Source organism: Egretta garzetta, unplaced genomic scaffold (genome assembly GCF_000687185.1).
Source record: "Egretta garzetta isolate BGI_Z169 unplaced genomic scaffold, ASM68718v1 scaffold43, whole genome shotgun sequence".
In the NCBI taxonomy this organism is placed as follows: Eukaryota; Metazoa; Chordata; class Aves; order Pelecaniformes; family Ardeidae; genus Egretta; species Egretta garzetta.
This window is the reverse complement of record NW_009259047.1, coordinates 1219352-1235460: the sequence shown is the minus strand read 5'-3', so window position 1 is coordinate 1235460 and position 16109 is coordinate 1219352. Positions and strand designations below refer to the sequence as shown.

Here is a 16109-nt window from a genome sequence, read left to right as displayed (position 1 = left end):
ATAATGACATTTATAGAAGTTCTTCATTTTGATTGTCAAGTTCACAGCGTTAGCTTTTTGTAATCTATGCAAAGGGGAAAAAAAAAAAACTTTTCTGAAGGTAGATATTACTCCAGAGAGTTGTATCTTGTCTAAACTGAATTGGGATCAAGGTTATTTACATTTATGCATCTAACCAGTGGCTTTTTTTCTTGGGTAACAAATCTTGCATGGAACAGATTATCCTTCTCTTTGACTGTTTTCAATGGTATAGGGAGTGTTGACTGATTTAAGGTATAGTCCTACCTTGCAAAACGATAAAGGGTGTGGGGCTGTGGGTATTCTGTGGGGTAGCATGGCAGATGAAACTAGCTGATGAAGAGCACTACTAGCAAAAATTCTTTCAAGAAAAAAAGAGCAACAGCTTGAAAAAGCTAACCTCCAGGTATTGTAACTCATTTCCCCACTCTTCTTGAGAAAACAACCTAGCAGCAACGACAGTATATCAGTTTGTCTAGGGTAAACCCAAGAAACACAACATAGACACAGAAGTATCGTTATTACCATTCACCTGAAGATCGTCATAGAACTTGCATTAATCTGTATCCAACAGGTTTTTGAAAGGAGCTGAACTACTTCCTTCTTCTGCAGCCCTTGGCAATGCCCCAGGCATTTACCAGTCTTTGAAAAAAAGGCTTTCCTCAATTGACTTTTCATTTTGGCCTATGGCATACACTTCTCGTTTGCATATCCCCAAAGCCCAGACTTTTCATGATAGTTCAAAGAACTCCTTCTATTGAGCATCCTGAAAACATGAGTTAAAACCCATTTAGCCTTTTCTTCAAGCAAAAGGAATTACAGTTTCCATCCTCATTGAATTAAGCATCCCTGGTGCCTAATCCAGCTAAATTTTACCTCTGCAGGAGATGTGGTAATTGCTTTACGGGAATTCTTCTCAAAAGCAACCCAACTCTTAGGCGTATGGCCTGACTGCAGCATTTTCTTGCCTTCCCACAGACTCTCAAAGGCTGACCATTTTCTGCCACTGACAGCCTGAATATCAGTGGGTTTTTTTCTTTGCTTTAACTTTCTATTATTTTCAGCTTTTTTTTTTGAGGCGGGGGGAAGCACTTCTCTTTTCAGCTTGGTTTCTCTTCTGCTGTTACAAAAATTATTTGCAACTGGGCAAACTTGCTGACATGTAATTTTTCCGGGTCTTTGAAGTTTATTTTTCCAGGTTTTGTGTTCATGAACTCTGCTTATTTTAGTTTTCCTTTTGACACCAGTTGTACATGCTGCAGCTGACAGTTTTACCCTTGTACTCTGTCTCAATGCATGTATAAATGTCAGTGATTTCTAATTCAGAAGTGTATGGGCCAAGGGCTGAATTTGTGTAATGGAGCGGGCAAAGAGAATTGGAATTAACTTGCACTTAGTTATTCAGTGTGGCCCAGTCTAGGTAAACACTAGCATTACCAAACAGTAACAATCCTGACAAGCAACCATTTTAAGTTCAGAGGCATTCAATTTTGTGCTGTGAAAATTGAGCAATGAATCATTTTCTTAAATCATCCCTAACACTAACATAGACAGGCCATTGGTTTCAAATATTTGCTCTCCATCACTGGATAGCATCTGATCTAAGCATACAAAATCCAGTTGCACATGCCAGCAAAAGTGAGATTTTCCTCCCCCCAAAAGTAAGGGCAATTTTCTCAGTAGCTGAAGTGGTCGATTCCTTTGCCATGACTTCCAAAAGATTTTGTCTCATCAGCAGTGTAAGTTAGCTCTGCCTGCTCTCCCTTACTTCTCACTATCTTAATGAATCCCTCTTCAACTGGACCTGGTGGTCCTGAAGTTAACGGAGTACCTTGCAGCAAAGCACAGCTGCTGGGTCCTATCACAGCTTTGGGCTCTGCTTAGCCAAGCAGCACCACCAGAACCTGCCCCCCTTCCCCTGCAAACAGGGCGTATGTGGTAGCCAGAGAAATGGTTGTTGGTTTTGTAGGACTCCGTTATGGAACAGTGTCTGAAGTTTGATCTTAGGCACATTTCTGATCTAGTATTAAAATGTGTGTCATTTTAAGCTGATGAGCAGAGTGAACATTTTATAAATGTAGTCGCCTCAGTTTCTACACTGGACAAACATCCAGAAATACTTTGGCAGAAATGTGCTCTAAAGAGTCAGCAGCTTCATGTGACCTAAGAGATGTTGGACAATATGGCTTCTAGCCTACTAACAAAGCTGTATTTCAGCACACAGACTGAATAACCAAGCATTATTGTGTGACAGTTGACTTATTGCACACCTGGCCACAAATCCGCTTTTCAGACAACATTACGGTCCAATCTCCTGCTGTTGAAACTTCCCTGCTTGTGCCAGGTTGCCATCTTGTTTTTTCTAAGCAGATATTAAGCAGTACTTGACCTGGAAAAGCTGCTACAGAAAAGCAGTAACTATTTTGGCACCCCAGACAGCAGTGAAAGATGTATTAGTCAAAGACAGAAGATGGAGGATACCAGGGAAAAGTAAGAAAATGGAAAGAAACAGCAGAAAAATGTTGGTGCAACCCTTTGGTATCAATAGCAGCCACATGTGCTTCATGTCATAATTTGCTATGAAATCAACATGTACAGGATCTATTATTGCAAAACTGCTTCTTTTAACAGTTTAGTCAGGAAATGCACTAGTTACCTTTTGGACAACTGGAATACTGTGATGGATTCCCCATTGCTAAAAAACCATTATAGTGTATTTCAACTGTGGGCTTAAAAGTATACATCATATCTATAATCTGAAGAACTCAATCTATAAAGATCATGAATAAACAATAAACAAGCCAAAGCAGGGAGTGGTGTGGAAGGAAGAAACCATATGCACAGAATTTTATTAGACACTGAACTTCCTATCAACTTTTTAGTAACTTCTTTTTCCCTTTGCCTTTGCTATTAAATAAATTGTACAGTAATTACACATTGTTTAGTGCTATTTGTACAAATCCTCTTTGTATTTGCTGTCAGCAAGCATCTGGTAATACAAACTTCATAAGACATCAAATAAGGACAGATGCCTTACTCCATACCATGTTTTGGAATCCATCTCAAAATCTGTCACACCAGCTAGTAGTATTTGTACTTTGCTCTTGTACTTGTCTTTTGTTTTTCAATTTTTTTTTTGTGTGTGGCATGTTTGATTCCAGAGATGGCCTGGAGTCATCTTGTATGCCACCAAAGCCAATACTGAATAGCAGGGAGTGGATTTATCTGTGAATTAAGAAGTTTGGATTCTGTCTGCATACCAAGGAAAAGAAAAAATTACTTGTTACGAACAGAAGCTGGTGAGAAGCTGGAAGTAAAAACTGTGTCCAAAGTGTACAGAAGTGAATATTTTGCATCAGGACTCACATCCGGAAAGCCATTTTCTGCATATGAGAAAAAACATCCTCTTCCTGCTAGTATTTTTCAATTTACTTAGGAAAAGCTTAACTGTTACAGATTACAGTGGTGTAATAATAATAAACAAACTGAAGGGAAGATATTTTAAAAGGTTTTCCTGTGAGTTCTGCTGAATGTGTTTGAAAGGCTGTCTCCTGCTCTTGGTCTTTTACCATTGGTTGTAACCACAAGATAATATATATTATCCCCCTAAAGACCACATAGTGGGCATTAGTCTTCTGCTCCCAGATACTACAAAGGTAAAATATTAAGATCAAGGGACTATGAAGCTCATTTGATTAAAATGCATGTAAATAAAGAAGACGACCTACAATCCACAAGTAAAATTAAAGAGTATTTATCAATAGCTTATAAACGACATCAGTTCTCGGGTATCTCACGTTATCCTGTATCATATGCAAATTCTCCAAGCAGCAAGTGTGGGAAGTGGTAATTAATGATGGCCCATAATTATCTTTATAACACTAAAAGGGCTTCAAAATCCCCTCTTTTGGCACAAAGAATGTTCTTGTTATTTTATTCTTGTAGCTTGCTCCTGACTACAGTTAGGTAGTTAGTATGATTATTTTAATCATCATTGCAATATACAATCATTGATTATATATATTTGACCTAATGAATACCACATTTGTATTAGAATGGAGCTCATTAAGCGGTGAATGATATTATGTTCATATGGAATATCTGAGTTGTGGAAAATGCGTGCATTGAATTCAAGTTTACTGAGGAGCAAAACAAAGCTGGTAACAAACCCAGAAACTTAAGGTTAAGTAACTAGCTTCTGTGACTGTTTTATTTACATAGTGACTTAAGAATGAGCTTAGCTTTGCCTTTTACTGAGGATTTTGGTGTATGTGGCACTGTATGACAGAGTAAATGCTATTGATTTTCCCTAACACATTACAGGCTGAAAACCAGAATTTATATGTAAGGAAAGCTTCATTTTGCACAATGTTGGAAAAAAAAAAAGCAAGTGTAATGTTGTCAGAGAAATGCTGATTGTATGGACAGGAGATTATGTTACCGTGTCCCCGTATGGGGTAATTTCTGCATCTCTCCATAAGAGCAACATAGTGTTATGATGTCCCACCCATTCTGCTCTACCGTGACATCCTCATTCCCCAGTACTCATCCACATTTGCCCTAATCATTCAACAAAATAAAACCCCCAGATTTTCCAAATGGTATCATAAGGAAAGGAAACTATTGCTTTACAGCTCTGATTACAACCCAACAAAACGAAGGTTTTGCTACGTACAAACTGCTGAAACAAAGCTATGGATCAAGCTGCTGCTAAGTACAGTTGCTAGGTTTAGAGATATGCTGGCTGACTTTTAAGTGGACCATATGGCGTTATATGGCATTATCAAGTCCCCTCTAAGCAGACAGTTTTAACTGACCAAGAGTCCAGCTTCTCAGTCCCCTTCTCTGGAGCACAAGAATCTTCAGAGCGCACAGAGGAGCCGGACTTAACTTACAAGCAGTTCTGAAAATTTCAGCGGTAACCAACCATTTGATGAGCTGGCTGGGGTATGTCTGCTTGGTATTTTGCAGACGATGGGGAGCTCACACTGACTGCTAAGTTGAAGAGAGTTTATGTGAATAGTACAGCACTGAGCCCAAACCAGTTTATGGTATCTCTCCTCAGCATACATTAACTCGAGAAACAAACCCAATTTAGTCATGTTCTACACAATATCTGGGTAAAGCAAGCATGGGCCAACAAGCTCACACCTGCTCATAATTCCCAGGCAAAACTTAAAAATACAAAAGGGCAGGGGATGAAATTAAGCAGAGAGAATTGCAAGGCAGTATGTTTAAGTGATAATTATCAACAACAACAAAAAAAAAGCACCTACAATGGAAGAACTGGGAAAGAGAATGACTTTAAAAAAGAAAGATTGGAGACTGTGGATCACAAACCAAATAACAACAAGCTATTGAAAAAATGGGGACATGTATGAAGAATACGGCTTGTAAGAAGCAATTTTCTCTTTATTTCAGCAGCCTGAACAGTTTGGGCAGTAAGCTGGAGTCACAGATATTTAGATGAATTGGAAACAGTCTACAGGAGAGTAAGAATGTGACTTAAATTATCTAGAAAACATGAAAGACTAAGTGAACTAGGACTGTTTAGCCTGAAAAGAAAGAATGAAGGAGGCACACAATAACAACCATCATTTCTAAAATGCTGTTTCTAGCAGAAGGGAGTCAGGTTACACAATTGGAAGGACTTTTAAAAAATAAAGATAGAGAAGCCCTGGGCTGCCTGCAGGTCACTGAGCTTTCGTTCTTGGAGCTTTTAAATAACTGGTTATCCAAATATTTGTCAGGAGTGATATAAAGATAACTGATCCTGCCTAGGCAGTAGAGGATGGACTATGTGTCACTGCAAGGTCACCTTGAGCTCTGCAATTTTATGGAGCGCAGACAGAACAAGACTGCAAAATACATCTTGGGCTAAATGTAGCCTCTCAAATGATTTCACTGGAAAAGGATCATGCATTCATTTACTCAAACATGCTTTGGACGATCCCTACAACTACCTGTAATGTTCACTCAGTTTATTGGAAAAAAAGCAAAATTAACTCTGGAAAATATTTAAAATGGGGAATTTCTTCAAATAGTATGATTCTGAAAGACCACAGAGGTATAGCCAACATACTACAGCTTCAAAGAAAGGCAAACTTCATCAGAAAGTTACTGCAACAAATTACCCATTCACTTTCAAAGAAATATAGAATTAAAAATAAAACCAGAAAGAGAAATCAATCTTACTGCTTCACCAGTTTTTCCAAGGTTTCCTTGGTCTCCTTGTTCTCCCTGTTAAATGCAGAAAACAGATGATGTAGTTCATTAGAAAAGTAATTTCTTTCATATGTGTCTATTAAAGACCTCTATTTTCCTAGGAGCCTCTATTTGTTAAATTCCATCTGCACTTAAAACTTTAAAAGCTAAAATTAAGCAACCAGGAAAAATTTAATTTTGTCAGTGGCTAATCTTGATTTTGTAAAAAGATGTAAGCACTGTCCTAATGTATTTAGGACTTGCCCACAAAAATGAAAACTATATATTAAGGGTTCACTAAATACATTCAGACAGGAAATACTATAAATGAATGAGTTAGTTTTTATTTACATCTTCCTGTCAGCAAATTACCTTCACTATTTCACAACTGCTTCAAAATTAAATGTTACGTGTGCACACTATCAATAACTTAAATTTTGTTATGAAATATTAGGAAAATTGACATTTGAATGACATTTTAACAAGCTTCTCCCCCTCCACCCAAAAGCTTGGAACTGGCATTAAGTATTAGATTAATTAACTCTGTTCTCCTTAATAATGCTGCAAGTCACATTACGTAACTCCGGAACATTTTGCTATGTATTTTACAAGTGGAAGCTGGGTGTATATGCACTATTAGTTACCTGGCTACGACTACAATCTCAGTGCCCTGATAAACAGTGATTTGGGTACTGGTTACTTAGATTGCAACTCAGCACTGAGAAGTTCTGCTGCCACAAGCTCCTCTTTCAAACTGCAGCAATTCATCTCATTCCCCCAAGTCCTGCCCGTGCAGGAACTGCACTGGGTCCCCTGTTGCCCCCAGGCCCAGCCACCCTCCCATCTCCAGGCAGCTAAGTCTCATTCGAGCAGGCCCTGTCTTTGCTCACACATCCCCATTTCCCAGAGCTGCGTAATTTCCTTCCTTTCCAAAATGGGATCTTCCAAGAAGCAGAATCACCAGAATGATACACATTTACATTATTTGGAAGCATATGTACTCATATCCTTTCACTGGCATGCCACTGTATATAGCAGTGTATAATTGTACACAGTTGATAACCCAAACACATTTTGTTTCATACTTGATACCATCACTTACCTTTAAACCTTCCGGTCCAGGATCACCTACATAACCTTTCTGTCCTGGTTTTCCCTAAAATAATGATTAGAATAAAATATCGTAAATATTTTCTTTTTAAAAGATAATTTAATCCCAAATTCTGTATTTATCAAAATATGTGCAAAAGTATACAGTTTAGTAATATTTAATACCAACATTTGAAGCATATTTATAAATCCACATCTGAAAATACACTTTCGATTATTACAGCAAATACTAGCACAGTCAGCAGAATCTGTATTAACTCTTACAGCAGTTAACACCGAGGAAAAACAGTCACAATCCAAGAATAAAACACATTTTGATTTCACTTTATAAAACATATTAAGGAGACAAAGAAAAGGCAAGGTCATGTTCTCTCCTGGTGAATTCCAGCAGAACAGGGGCTCACACTAACAGAATTTAGATGTTCAGACTTCAGGGACTGGTAACTTTCCTTCCTCAACCAGACAAAATCAGCTCAAATATCCTCTCCACTCTGTTCATTGAATTGATTATTTTTAAACCTTATCTCTCCACTAGCATTTTGCTGCTGATAGATCTTTTTGCTATGACACTCGGTCAATAACACGGTGTTACCTGGAAGAAATACAGCAACATCAATCAGAACAGGAGGCCATGACATGATGAGATCTTTGAAGCATTTTATAAAATACATCACTTCCTCTGTTGTCACCCACACAGACCCAGAAAGGCGTAAAAAACAGAATGCCCTCCTCCTGAGTTTTCAATTAGATGTTTGTAACTTAATTATCCCTCACTTTTAGGAGGTCGTTCTCCTTTGAGGTATACTTTACCTTCTCTATAACACAAAAGACAGCGTGACCATTTGGTTATCAGAACAGCATAGCCCTGCCTAGAAAAACTTTACCCATCTGCTCTGAGGCAAAGACCCTGGTCCAAAAGTAAAGGTCCAATGGACTGGACTTGGCTCTGGAGCAAGTTGCTAATGAGATCGCTGAAGCCTGACAACTGGAGAAAGAAAATTAATTCAACATTTTAATGATTCACTAACAAAAAGATGTAGATTTCTGCTAAAAGGAAATGATCCACTGTTGTTCCAGCAGACTGAATAATTGCAATCACAGGACTCTGTAATGAGAGCTTTCCTTTCCACATCGGCTGCCCTGAGACAAGAGCAATTAAAGCAACAGGTAACAAACAGGTTGCTTGAAAAAGATGGGATTTTTCCATTTGGCTCTTTTGCTCCAGCTGCTCTGTGCCTGTCTTTCAGAGCACAATCGGTGTGTGAGTTTCTGGGCATCTGCGAAATTCACCATATGGCTTAAAATTATATTCTCTTAGTAGGTCCCGTGACTTCTCATACTAAACCTTTTTACCTCTCTCGTTCTCTCTCTGCCTGCCTGAGTGCTTTCATTTTGCCCTGCAATTCCAACAAACATCAGTGCATTAGGAACAAATTTTTGGTTTTGCCAATGGATTAAAACATGGCACAGCCAGGAACACAGGGAGAAAAAATCGTGAAGTTCTGAGAAACCCAGATAAAGCAAGTCATGTCTTTCCACGAGGCTTAGCAAAGAACAAGTGATGGGCTCCTGCAGGTTACTACATGCTGCTTAACTACTTTGCTCCAGAGAACCTTAAAGTCTTTCTAGAGAGCAAGATTGTAACATAAAAATGTTTTAAACAAAATTCATTGAAAGAAAAGCAGTGGCCACTATTAACTCCCTTGATAATTATAGTCCTGTTAGAACTGAATTGGAGTTCCAACTTGTAAAGGTTTCTTGGCTGTAGTACCCCAGCTATGTACTAGCTGCAAAGAACACACAACAGATGCAAGGTGATAGGAAAATGGAACAAGTGGATTTAACTGGTAAAGCATTTTCAAAATTACAGATTTGGCTTTAAACAGAAATGCAATACAACTGTAAATTACACATCAAGGAAAAGCCACTGACAGCAGGTTAAACTAGGGATGGCTGCTTTTCTCCCTGAGAAAATTACTCTTCCAGGGCAGGGTAAACCCAAGGGAAATGTCTGTTCTCTAAAATTCAGCTGAAAGTTCTGCCCTTCCCTTTCAGGAAGCAGCAACCACCCGTGCTTCCTTTCACCTCACAATGGGTCAATACAGATGTGTATATTTTAATATAACTCTCTCTCTCTCACTCTATTCCCATGCCTCCACAAGCTCCTCACATGCCTTCAGCCTGCAGGAAGCCATACGCCACCTTCAGAAAATACTGCACCAGGGGAGTGGGGCAGCTTCAAAAGCACTTTCCTCCGTCTTCAGGAGGAACTGCTCACCTTACCACTATGTAAATATCAGCTTTTCACACGTATCTCAGAAAGGAATCAACTCACAACAATTCCTTTTTACATTCTAGTTTAAAACAATCTCCCCCCTGCTTTAAAGGCATTTTCTGCTCCAACAATGAAGATACAAAAACATAATAAAATGCACCAATGCTTGCACTGACTGAGCTGAGCTACCCTGACAGTTACAGTGTTAATATTTGGATAGCCTTTGAGAAAGAGAGTTAATTGGGAAGAAACTGAATAAACACAGTCACTTCTTTAATGTGGCATCTACTGTATTTTCACAGGACAAATAAAAGAAATACTAAAAAAAACCCAAACCAATCAGCATTTCTTGTTTAGAAGGATTAAATTAAGAGAATCTAAGCATTTGGCTTTGGAATAGAATGGGTGGGAAGGTTTGGAAAGGAATGAATGAAAAATCAAATCGTGTGATCAGATTCAGCTCAGAAACCTCTTCCTAAATTCAAACAGACTGAGCTCTGTGGAACCTGAGATACACCCTGAGTAAGCAGGGAAGCATCTTCAGTTTTGGCTCCAGTTGTTTTAGACATATGGGAATTATTTTCCAAGCTGGGACCTGGAGTGCAGGTTCATATTCACCTTCTGTTCCAGCAGAGGATGATCTATGTTGCTGGCAGCATTGTTCAGGTGGGACACGGGGGTTTTGGTCTCATGCACATTTTTTAAAGCAGATGTTAGAAACAGGGGTGGTGGTGGGTAGGATAGGGAAGGAGAAAAATGAGGCGAAAATCTATGGCTGCTTGGTACAGGCCCAAACCTGATTTACCTGAAAACTACATAGTAGAAGAGATAAGAAATTCCAGAGGCACTAAAAACTTGCTCCATTACTGTCCAAGAGAAAACTAGAACAGTTTAATAATAATCAAAGATTTACCATATATCACCTACAAGGATCATTTACCTAGTTTAGACAAACTCTAAGAAAGTCAGGGTAACAGTGGCTGAAAAGAGGACTAATCCATTAACCATGCCACAAATAAGGTCTGTAGGACAGGAAGGAAGGTTGTAGTGAGAAAGACCCAGGCAAGACTTTCAGATAGAGAGGATAGATATTAGAAGCTGTCTGTAAAACAAGCAATGGACTTAAGCAGATTGCCAAAGGAGAATGAAGAAACTCCACCCCGGAGGCTGTGAAAAAACAAGTTAGAGACACATCTGTCAGCTAAAGGCACAGCTGAGGGTGCCGTGGGGCCATGCATAGCTAGACCACTTCTGCAGGTCCCTCTTAGAGACCTCCCCTGCCCCCCATGGCTAATTAATTAGGCAACACAATTTTGATAGCATTTACTTTCAGATGCAAGCACCTACTTTTTAAAACTCCTTTAATGGAAAATGGAAACAAAGCCTATGTAAAGGAAATGAATGTGAAACTGCAATCAAGCAAACATAATTTAAAAAGACAGATGTGTTCAGCAGCTTACTGACTCAGTCCTGCTAAACTCTATCAGACTTAACAACTTCATGATTGGGACTCTCTCTCTCCAATGTAATCACACCATCCATGTTACAAGTGGGAGGGAAGAAGTAAGGACAAGCAGAGATGGGAGCACAGTTCAGAGCAGCAGTGCAAACAAGTTGGCCTAGAGCTGTGAAACAGCTGGAGCCAACAGAAGCCGCAGAATCCAGGCAAGAGCAGATGGGCCCGAGACAAGGGAGAAAAACAGGCAGGGCTGCCCATCAAGCACAATTCCCATTTCCCCTACCTCTCATTTCAGGAGGGGATGTTAGCCAGCAAGCTACTAAAAAATGTCTGGAGACAGCAACGCTGAGGCCCACCTCTGATCCCCATGTCCTTCTCCCAGCAGCTTGTTGTGAGAGATAGAAACCAGGGAGCCATAAGACATGCCAACAGCATGCAGATTTCCCATTGAGAGAAATAAAAGCCAAAATAATTTAGTTCAAACTGACCCACAATAGATTAAAAATATTTCAGTTTGCTAGGTTACACAGAAATTTTTCTTCTTGGGTCACTTTGACACCAGCTGACGGTGGCCTGTGCCTGCCCAGTGATGCAGAGAAGGTGAAGGTAGGTGTCTCATTGCCCCCGAGGCACCCACTGCAGCATCTTCTTTTCTAATTGCCACAGCACAAAATAGGAGATATTGTCCAGCAATGAAGCCCTGCCTAAGGAGGAGACTGAAAGTATGATGCAGCCAAAATAAAAATTTCCATGAGACTCTTGGCAGAAGCTCAGGCAGATTAAACTGAATTTGAACTGAGTCACAAAGTGTTTTGAAATTCTGTTCAATTTTTTGCATGTTTTCCTCAGCTGAAAAAAAGAGGTTTGGGGTTTGGTGGTTTGTTTTTGTTTGGTTGTTTTTTGTTTGTTGTTGTTGTTGCTGTTGTTTTAAACACCTAATCCATGTGGCAAATAAGCATTTTAATATTATTTCTAACAGAAAGCAAATTCCCAGTTTTGACTAATGAACAGGAAAAACACCACAGGAATATATCCACTCTAGAACCAGGAAAAAGTGCGAATGGGAAAGACTTTCCCAAGTTCATGGAAGAAATGGGAAGTCAACTGAAATGAAGACCAAGCCAGTGATTACCCCACATAAGCAAATCAAGTAACGGCAGAAGACCATATTGCTTTCAGTAATTGTAGTGACACTCCCATAGTCCCTAGTGCAGGCTAGTATTCATTTTTAGCTTAGAATTTTCTTAAAAATAAGCATCAAGTCCTCTAAAATATCCTTAGACACTAATAAATTTTTATAACTAACAAAATTGGTTGTTAGTTTTAAACTTTTATCTTTTAAAAATGCCAGCACAAACAGCATTGTGACATTCTAGCTTTACTGTTTTCAGCAACTATCTACGAGATCAGTTTGAAAATGATTTCTCAAAGCATCAGTCCTTTATATTTCTCCCTATGAGCCAGGTCTCATGGTGGGTTCTTCCTCAATTCAAATATTTTGATATACCAGCTTGTTCAGTCCCTAGGAAGTGCATGGTGGTTTCATCTGCCGCAGAGGAGCACCATAAGAAGTTTTGTTATTGATTCTTTCCTTTTCAGAAATTTTATTTTGTGCTCCATGGCTGTGATTTCCTTTCAAATCCTTCGTACAGAAAACCATTTCTCCTCCCAACTCTGCTTAGAGCATGTGCTGAAGAAAGAGACCTATTTATTCAAGAGATGCCATTTTAACACAGTCACTTCTCACAGTAAATTTACTTTTTAAAGGAGCACTTCTGCTGAAAAGTAGTCTGCCATAACAAAATTACTTATACTTACTCTTGGGCCGACTCCTCCAATAGGTCCAGCTGGTCCTACTTCTCCCTAAAAGAAATCAGGACTTCAATAATCTTAATGCCAAGTCTAGCTTTAAAAAAGAAAATCTGGAGATAACTGTTTGTAGTTATTATATTACCTTAAATTTGCTTCATATATGTATGTATGAGTCCAAGTCTGACAGAAACACTATAGGAGAGACTAATCTGATTTCAGACAAATTCATTAGCTGGAAAGCCATGGCCTAAGTAGCCACTAAGTGCAGCCAGAAAGGCTGTGAAAATGTTGGTATACCTACCATTATAGCAATATTTTCACAATTTTGAGCAGGGAGAGATGCAGCAATGATGGGTCAACTTCTCTGTCTGCCCTGCAATTACTTTCTGACGCTTCATGACTAAAAAAGCAGTAGAAATATTTCTACTTTTTTCTTCCATCTTGCTACGGCACAGCCACTAATTGGCCAAGCCATTTTGCCAGGTTTATCCTTGTCTTTTCTCAGGGATGGAGGGGGGCTGGGGGTCAAGCTTGTCAGGTGTGCAAGAGAAGAAATGAGACATTGTGCCCGTGCTGCACAGTGCACTGATATAATTATGCATGATGGGGAATGGCAGCATTAACTCTTCAGGGTTTACTCATTGCACAGTTATATTAAAGCATGGATTTGTATCAATGCTGTGCCAGGATATCATGTTGTGATCATTTTGTGGTTTGCTGATCCTCCTCAATATGGAAGATTTTCTCCAGGTTTTGGAGAAAGTGGCACACAACGTTTTCAATTACAAGCAACAGGAAACAGAGGAATAAAGAGATCCTATCTGCAGTTTCCTGGCTTCTAATTAAACAGATCATTTTGCCATTGTTCGCTTTTACCACACGATGTCTGTCATGGAAGCCCATAATTAAGCTACTTAGAAGTCTAGAGGTCTATATCCAGAGTCACTGAGTAGACTATTTCTAATGTTAATTACTTTTAGCCCAAGGCACATGATTTTTTATTTTTATGATGATGAATTAAGAATAGTCAATAAATTTATAAGATGAAGAGCTGCCCCCCCCTTCAGTTAATATGGGTCTAACTGTATATCTAGGTTGTTGTAATTAAAATGATATATGGTTTCTATCTCCATACCACCCCCCCATCTCCCCAGTTTAACTAAAAGAACCACATGTGACTCTGGACACGTGTTATCTGTGATTCCACTGAAATAACTAAAATAAACCACATTAATGGATGCACAGGCCAGTAAGGCTGCTAAAATTTCTTTGCAACACCTGCCAAAATGCAAAAGAATTTGAAATTTTGCCATAAACACCTATCCATTGCTATTTAACCCTCTTACCCTCACAACTTTTTCTTTTAAACATAATCTCTTGATTTGATAAGTTTTCCATCTTACCTCAACTCCTTTGGGGCCCTGTGGCCCTGGAGGCCCTCGGTCACCCAGAAGTCCCTAAATGTCCAAACAAACACAGTGAGAACTTATATCAACTAACAATCAGGTTGGTCTAGCTTCTCTCCTCTTAAAAACCTGGACAGAAATGCAAAACTGAGGAAGCAGTCCTAATTTCTTACCATTGTTCTTAGGATTTCCCTTAGGAAGCCAGGAGAAGATGTAGCAGAATTTTAATATCTGCTGGAAAACTGAGTATCTTACAAACTTCTATTACATCGATTTTTCCAGAAACTTTTTTCTTTTGTCTTTTTGGAAAGGAAATAAGAAAATATTGGCGCTCACAAAAGAAAAAAAATCCTCTTTTTTGAAGATGGAAAGCACACCACCATATTAAGATTCAAGCATAACCAATATAACTCTTATAGATCTTCAATTTAAGTAGTCTTTAGCATAACATGCAATGACAACCTTGCAATGGAAATTAACTATGAAGTGAATTTAAACTACTAGCTTGTCCAAAATTACTTGTGATTTTCAGCCCTTACTTTTCTGTCAGGATCATAATCAGCTTCCTAGAGATAAAGCACCTTATCCTCTGCCAACTCCAAGTTTTCACGACTGCTCACACCAATATTTTCAAAACTTTGTTAAAATGACTTCACAGCTAGTAATGTGTCAAAAATCTCGGTCATCCCAATTACAATGGTAGTAATTGGGAAAAGCACCTGACCTGGCATAGGACAAAAAAAGTATCTGTGTAAACATATTATTAATGTTCTGGGAAAGCTAAGCTTAACAATATCAGATAAAGCAACAAGAACAAAGAAACTGCCCTTTAGGAGAGATATGATTAGCCTCTGAAGAAAGCAATGGTGGGAAAGTTCCAAGTGTAAGCCTTATTAATTGCTTACTAATGAAGCTGAAGTCTAGACAGAAGGTGCAGGCATTGGTCCAGTAACAGTTTACTTAGCACGCAAAGTGAAATGGAACAGAAAATGGAACAGGCCACCTCAAGGTACTGGGTTTCATCAGAGCGCCCTTGAGTCTGGGAAAGACTGGGGTGGGCTGATGTGTGACAAACCACCACAAAAGTGACAGGAGGGCTTTTAGCAGCACTACACAAGCAAGATTCTGGTGTAGTTAGTCACAAAAATTTTTCATTGACAGAACTGTTGTTTTATTCTAATTGCAAAGCACATTAGGAGATATGGCTTTCAGTACGATAAAATTGCACAGTGGAAACGTTAGCAACACTGCTCCTGTACACACCCTTCCACTATGCTTAATCAGATCTGGAAACAAATCCCAGGCTGTAAAATGAATATTAAGACTAAATGAAATTTCCACCTCCCCTCTGAGGTTTCAGGCAACAAACAGAAAATGAAGGTTGTCATTAGACATGTGCCAAAGTATCTGGAAAAAACCAGGGAAGTCAGTAAATGAGGGTATCCTGTATTTCACACATATAACTTCCCAGTTGACCACCCCTTCCAGAAGTGGTGAAACTCCTAATAGCCACTTCTATTAAATGTGTCAGCCAAACAAACATAAGTGAGCAGAGGAAGGAAGTTCTCAACTACTTCCATGGTACAAGGTACACTGCTGGAAAAACTACAGTTGTAGTCAGCATATTCTGACCATCTTTTCCTCTCACTTTTCTCAGTTGCAGAGCATAAATACTTGCAAGAATAACATAGGAAACAAACTAAATTATTTCAAACTTCTTAAAAACATTCTTATTCACTTTATCTAAATATAAGTGTGCTTTTTTTTTTTATTAAGTGGTGGATCAAGATCAAACACCTTCTAAAATATTGTTTCCAAGCTGAGT

General features: G+C 38.9%; 1 protein-coding gene across 1 annotated transcript in view; it reads right to left on the bottom strand.

The window, feature by feature from the left end:
• Positions 1–16109, bottom strand: part of COL24A1 (collagen type XXIV alpha 1 chain) — a gene marked incomplete at its 5' end in the record, with an annotated part of 140490 nt that overhangs the window by 56692 nt on the left and 67689 nt on the right. The window contains 4 exons of the mRNA XM_009635107.2: positions 6214–6258; positions 7325–7378; positions 12885–12929; positions 14282–14335. Coding sequence (XP_009633402.2) covers positions 6214–6258; positions 7325–7378; positions 12885–12929; positions 14282–14335 — 198 coding nt within the window. The remainder of the gene's footprint in view (positions 1–6213; positions 6259–7324; positions 7379–12884; positions 12930–14281; positions 14336–16109) is intronic.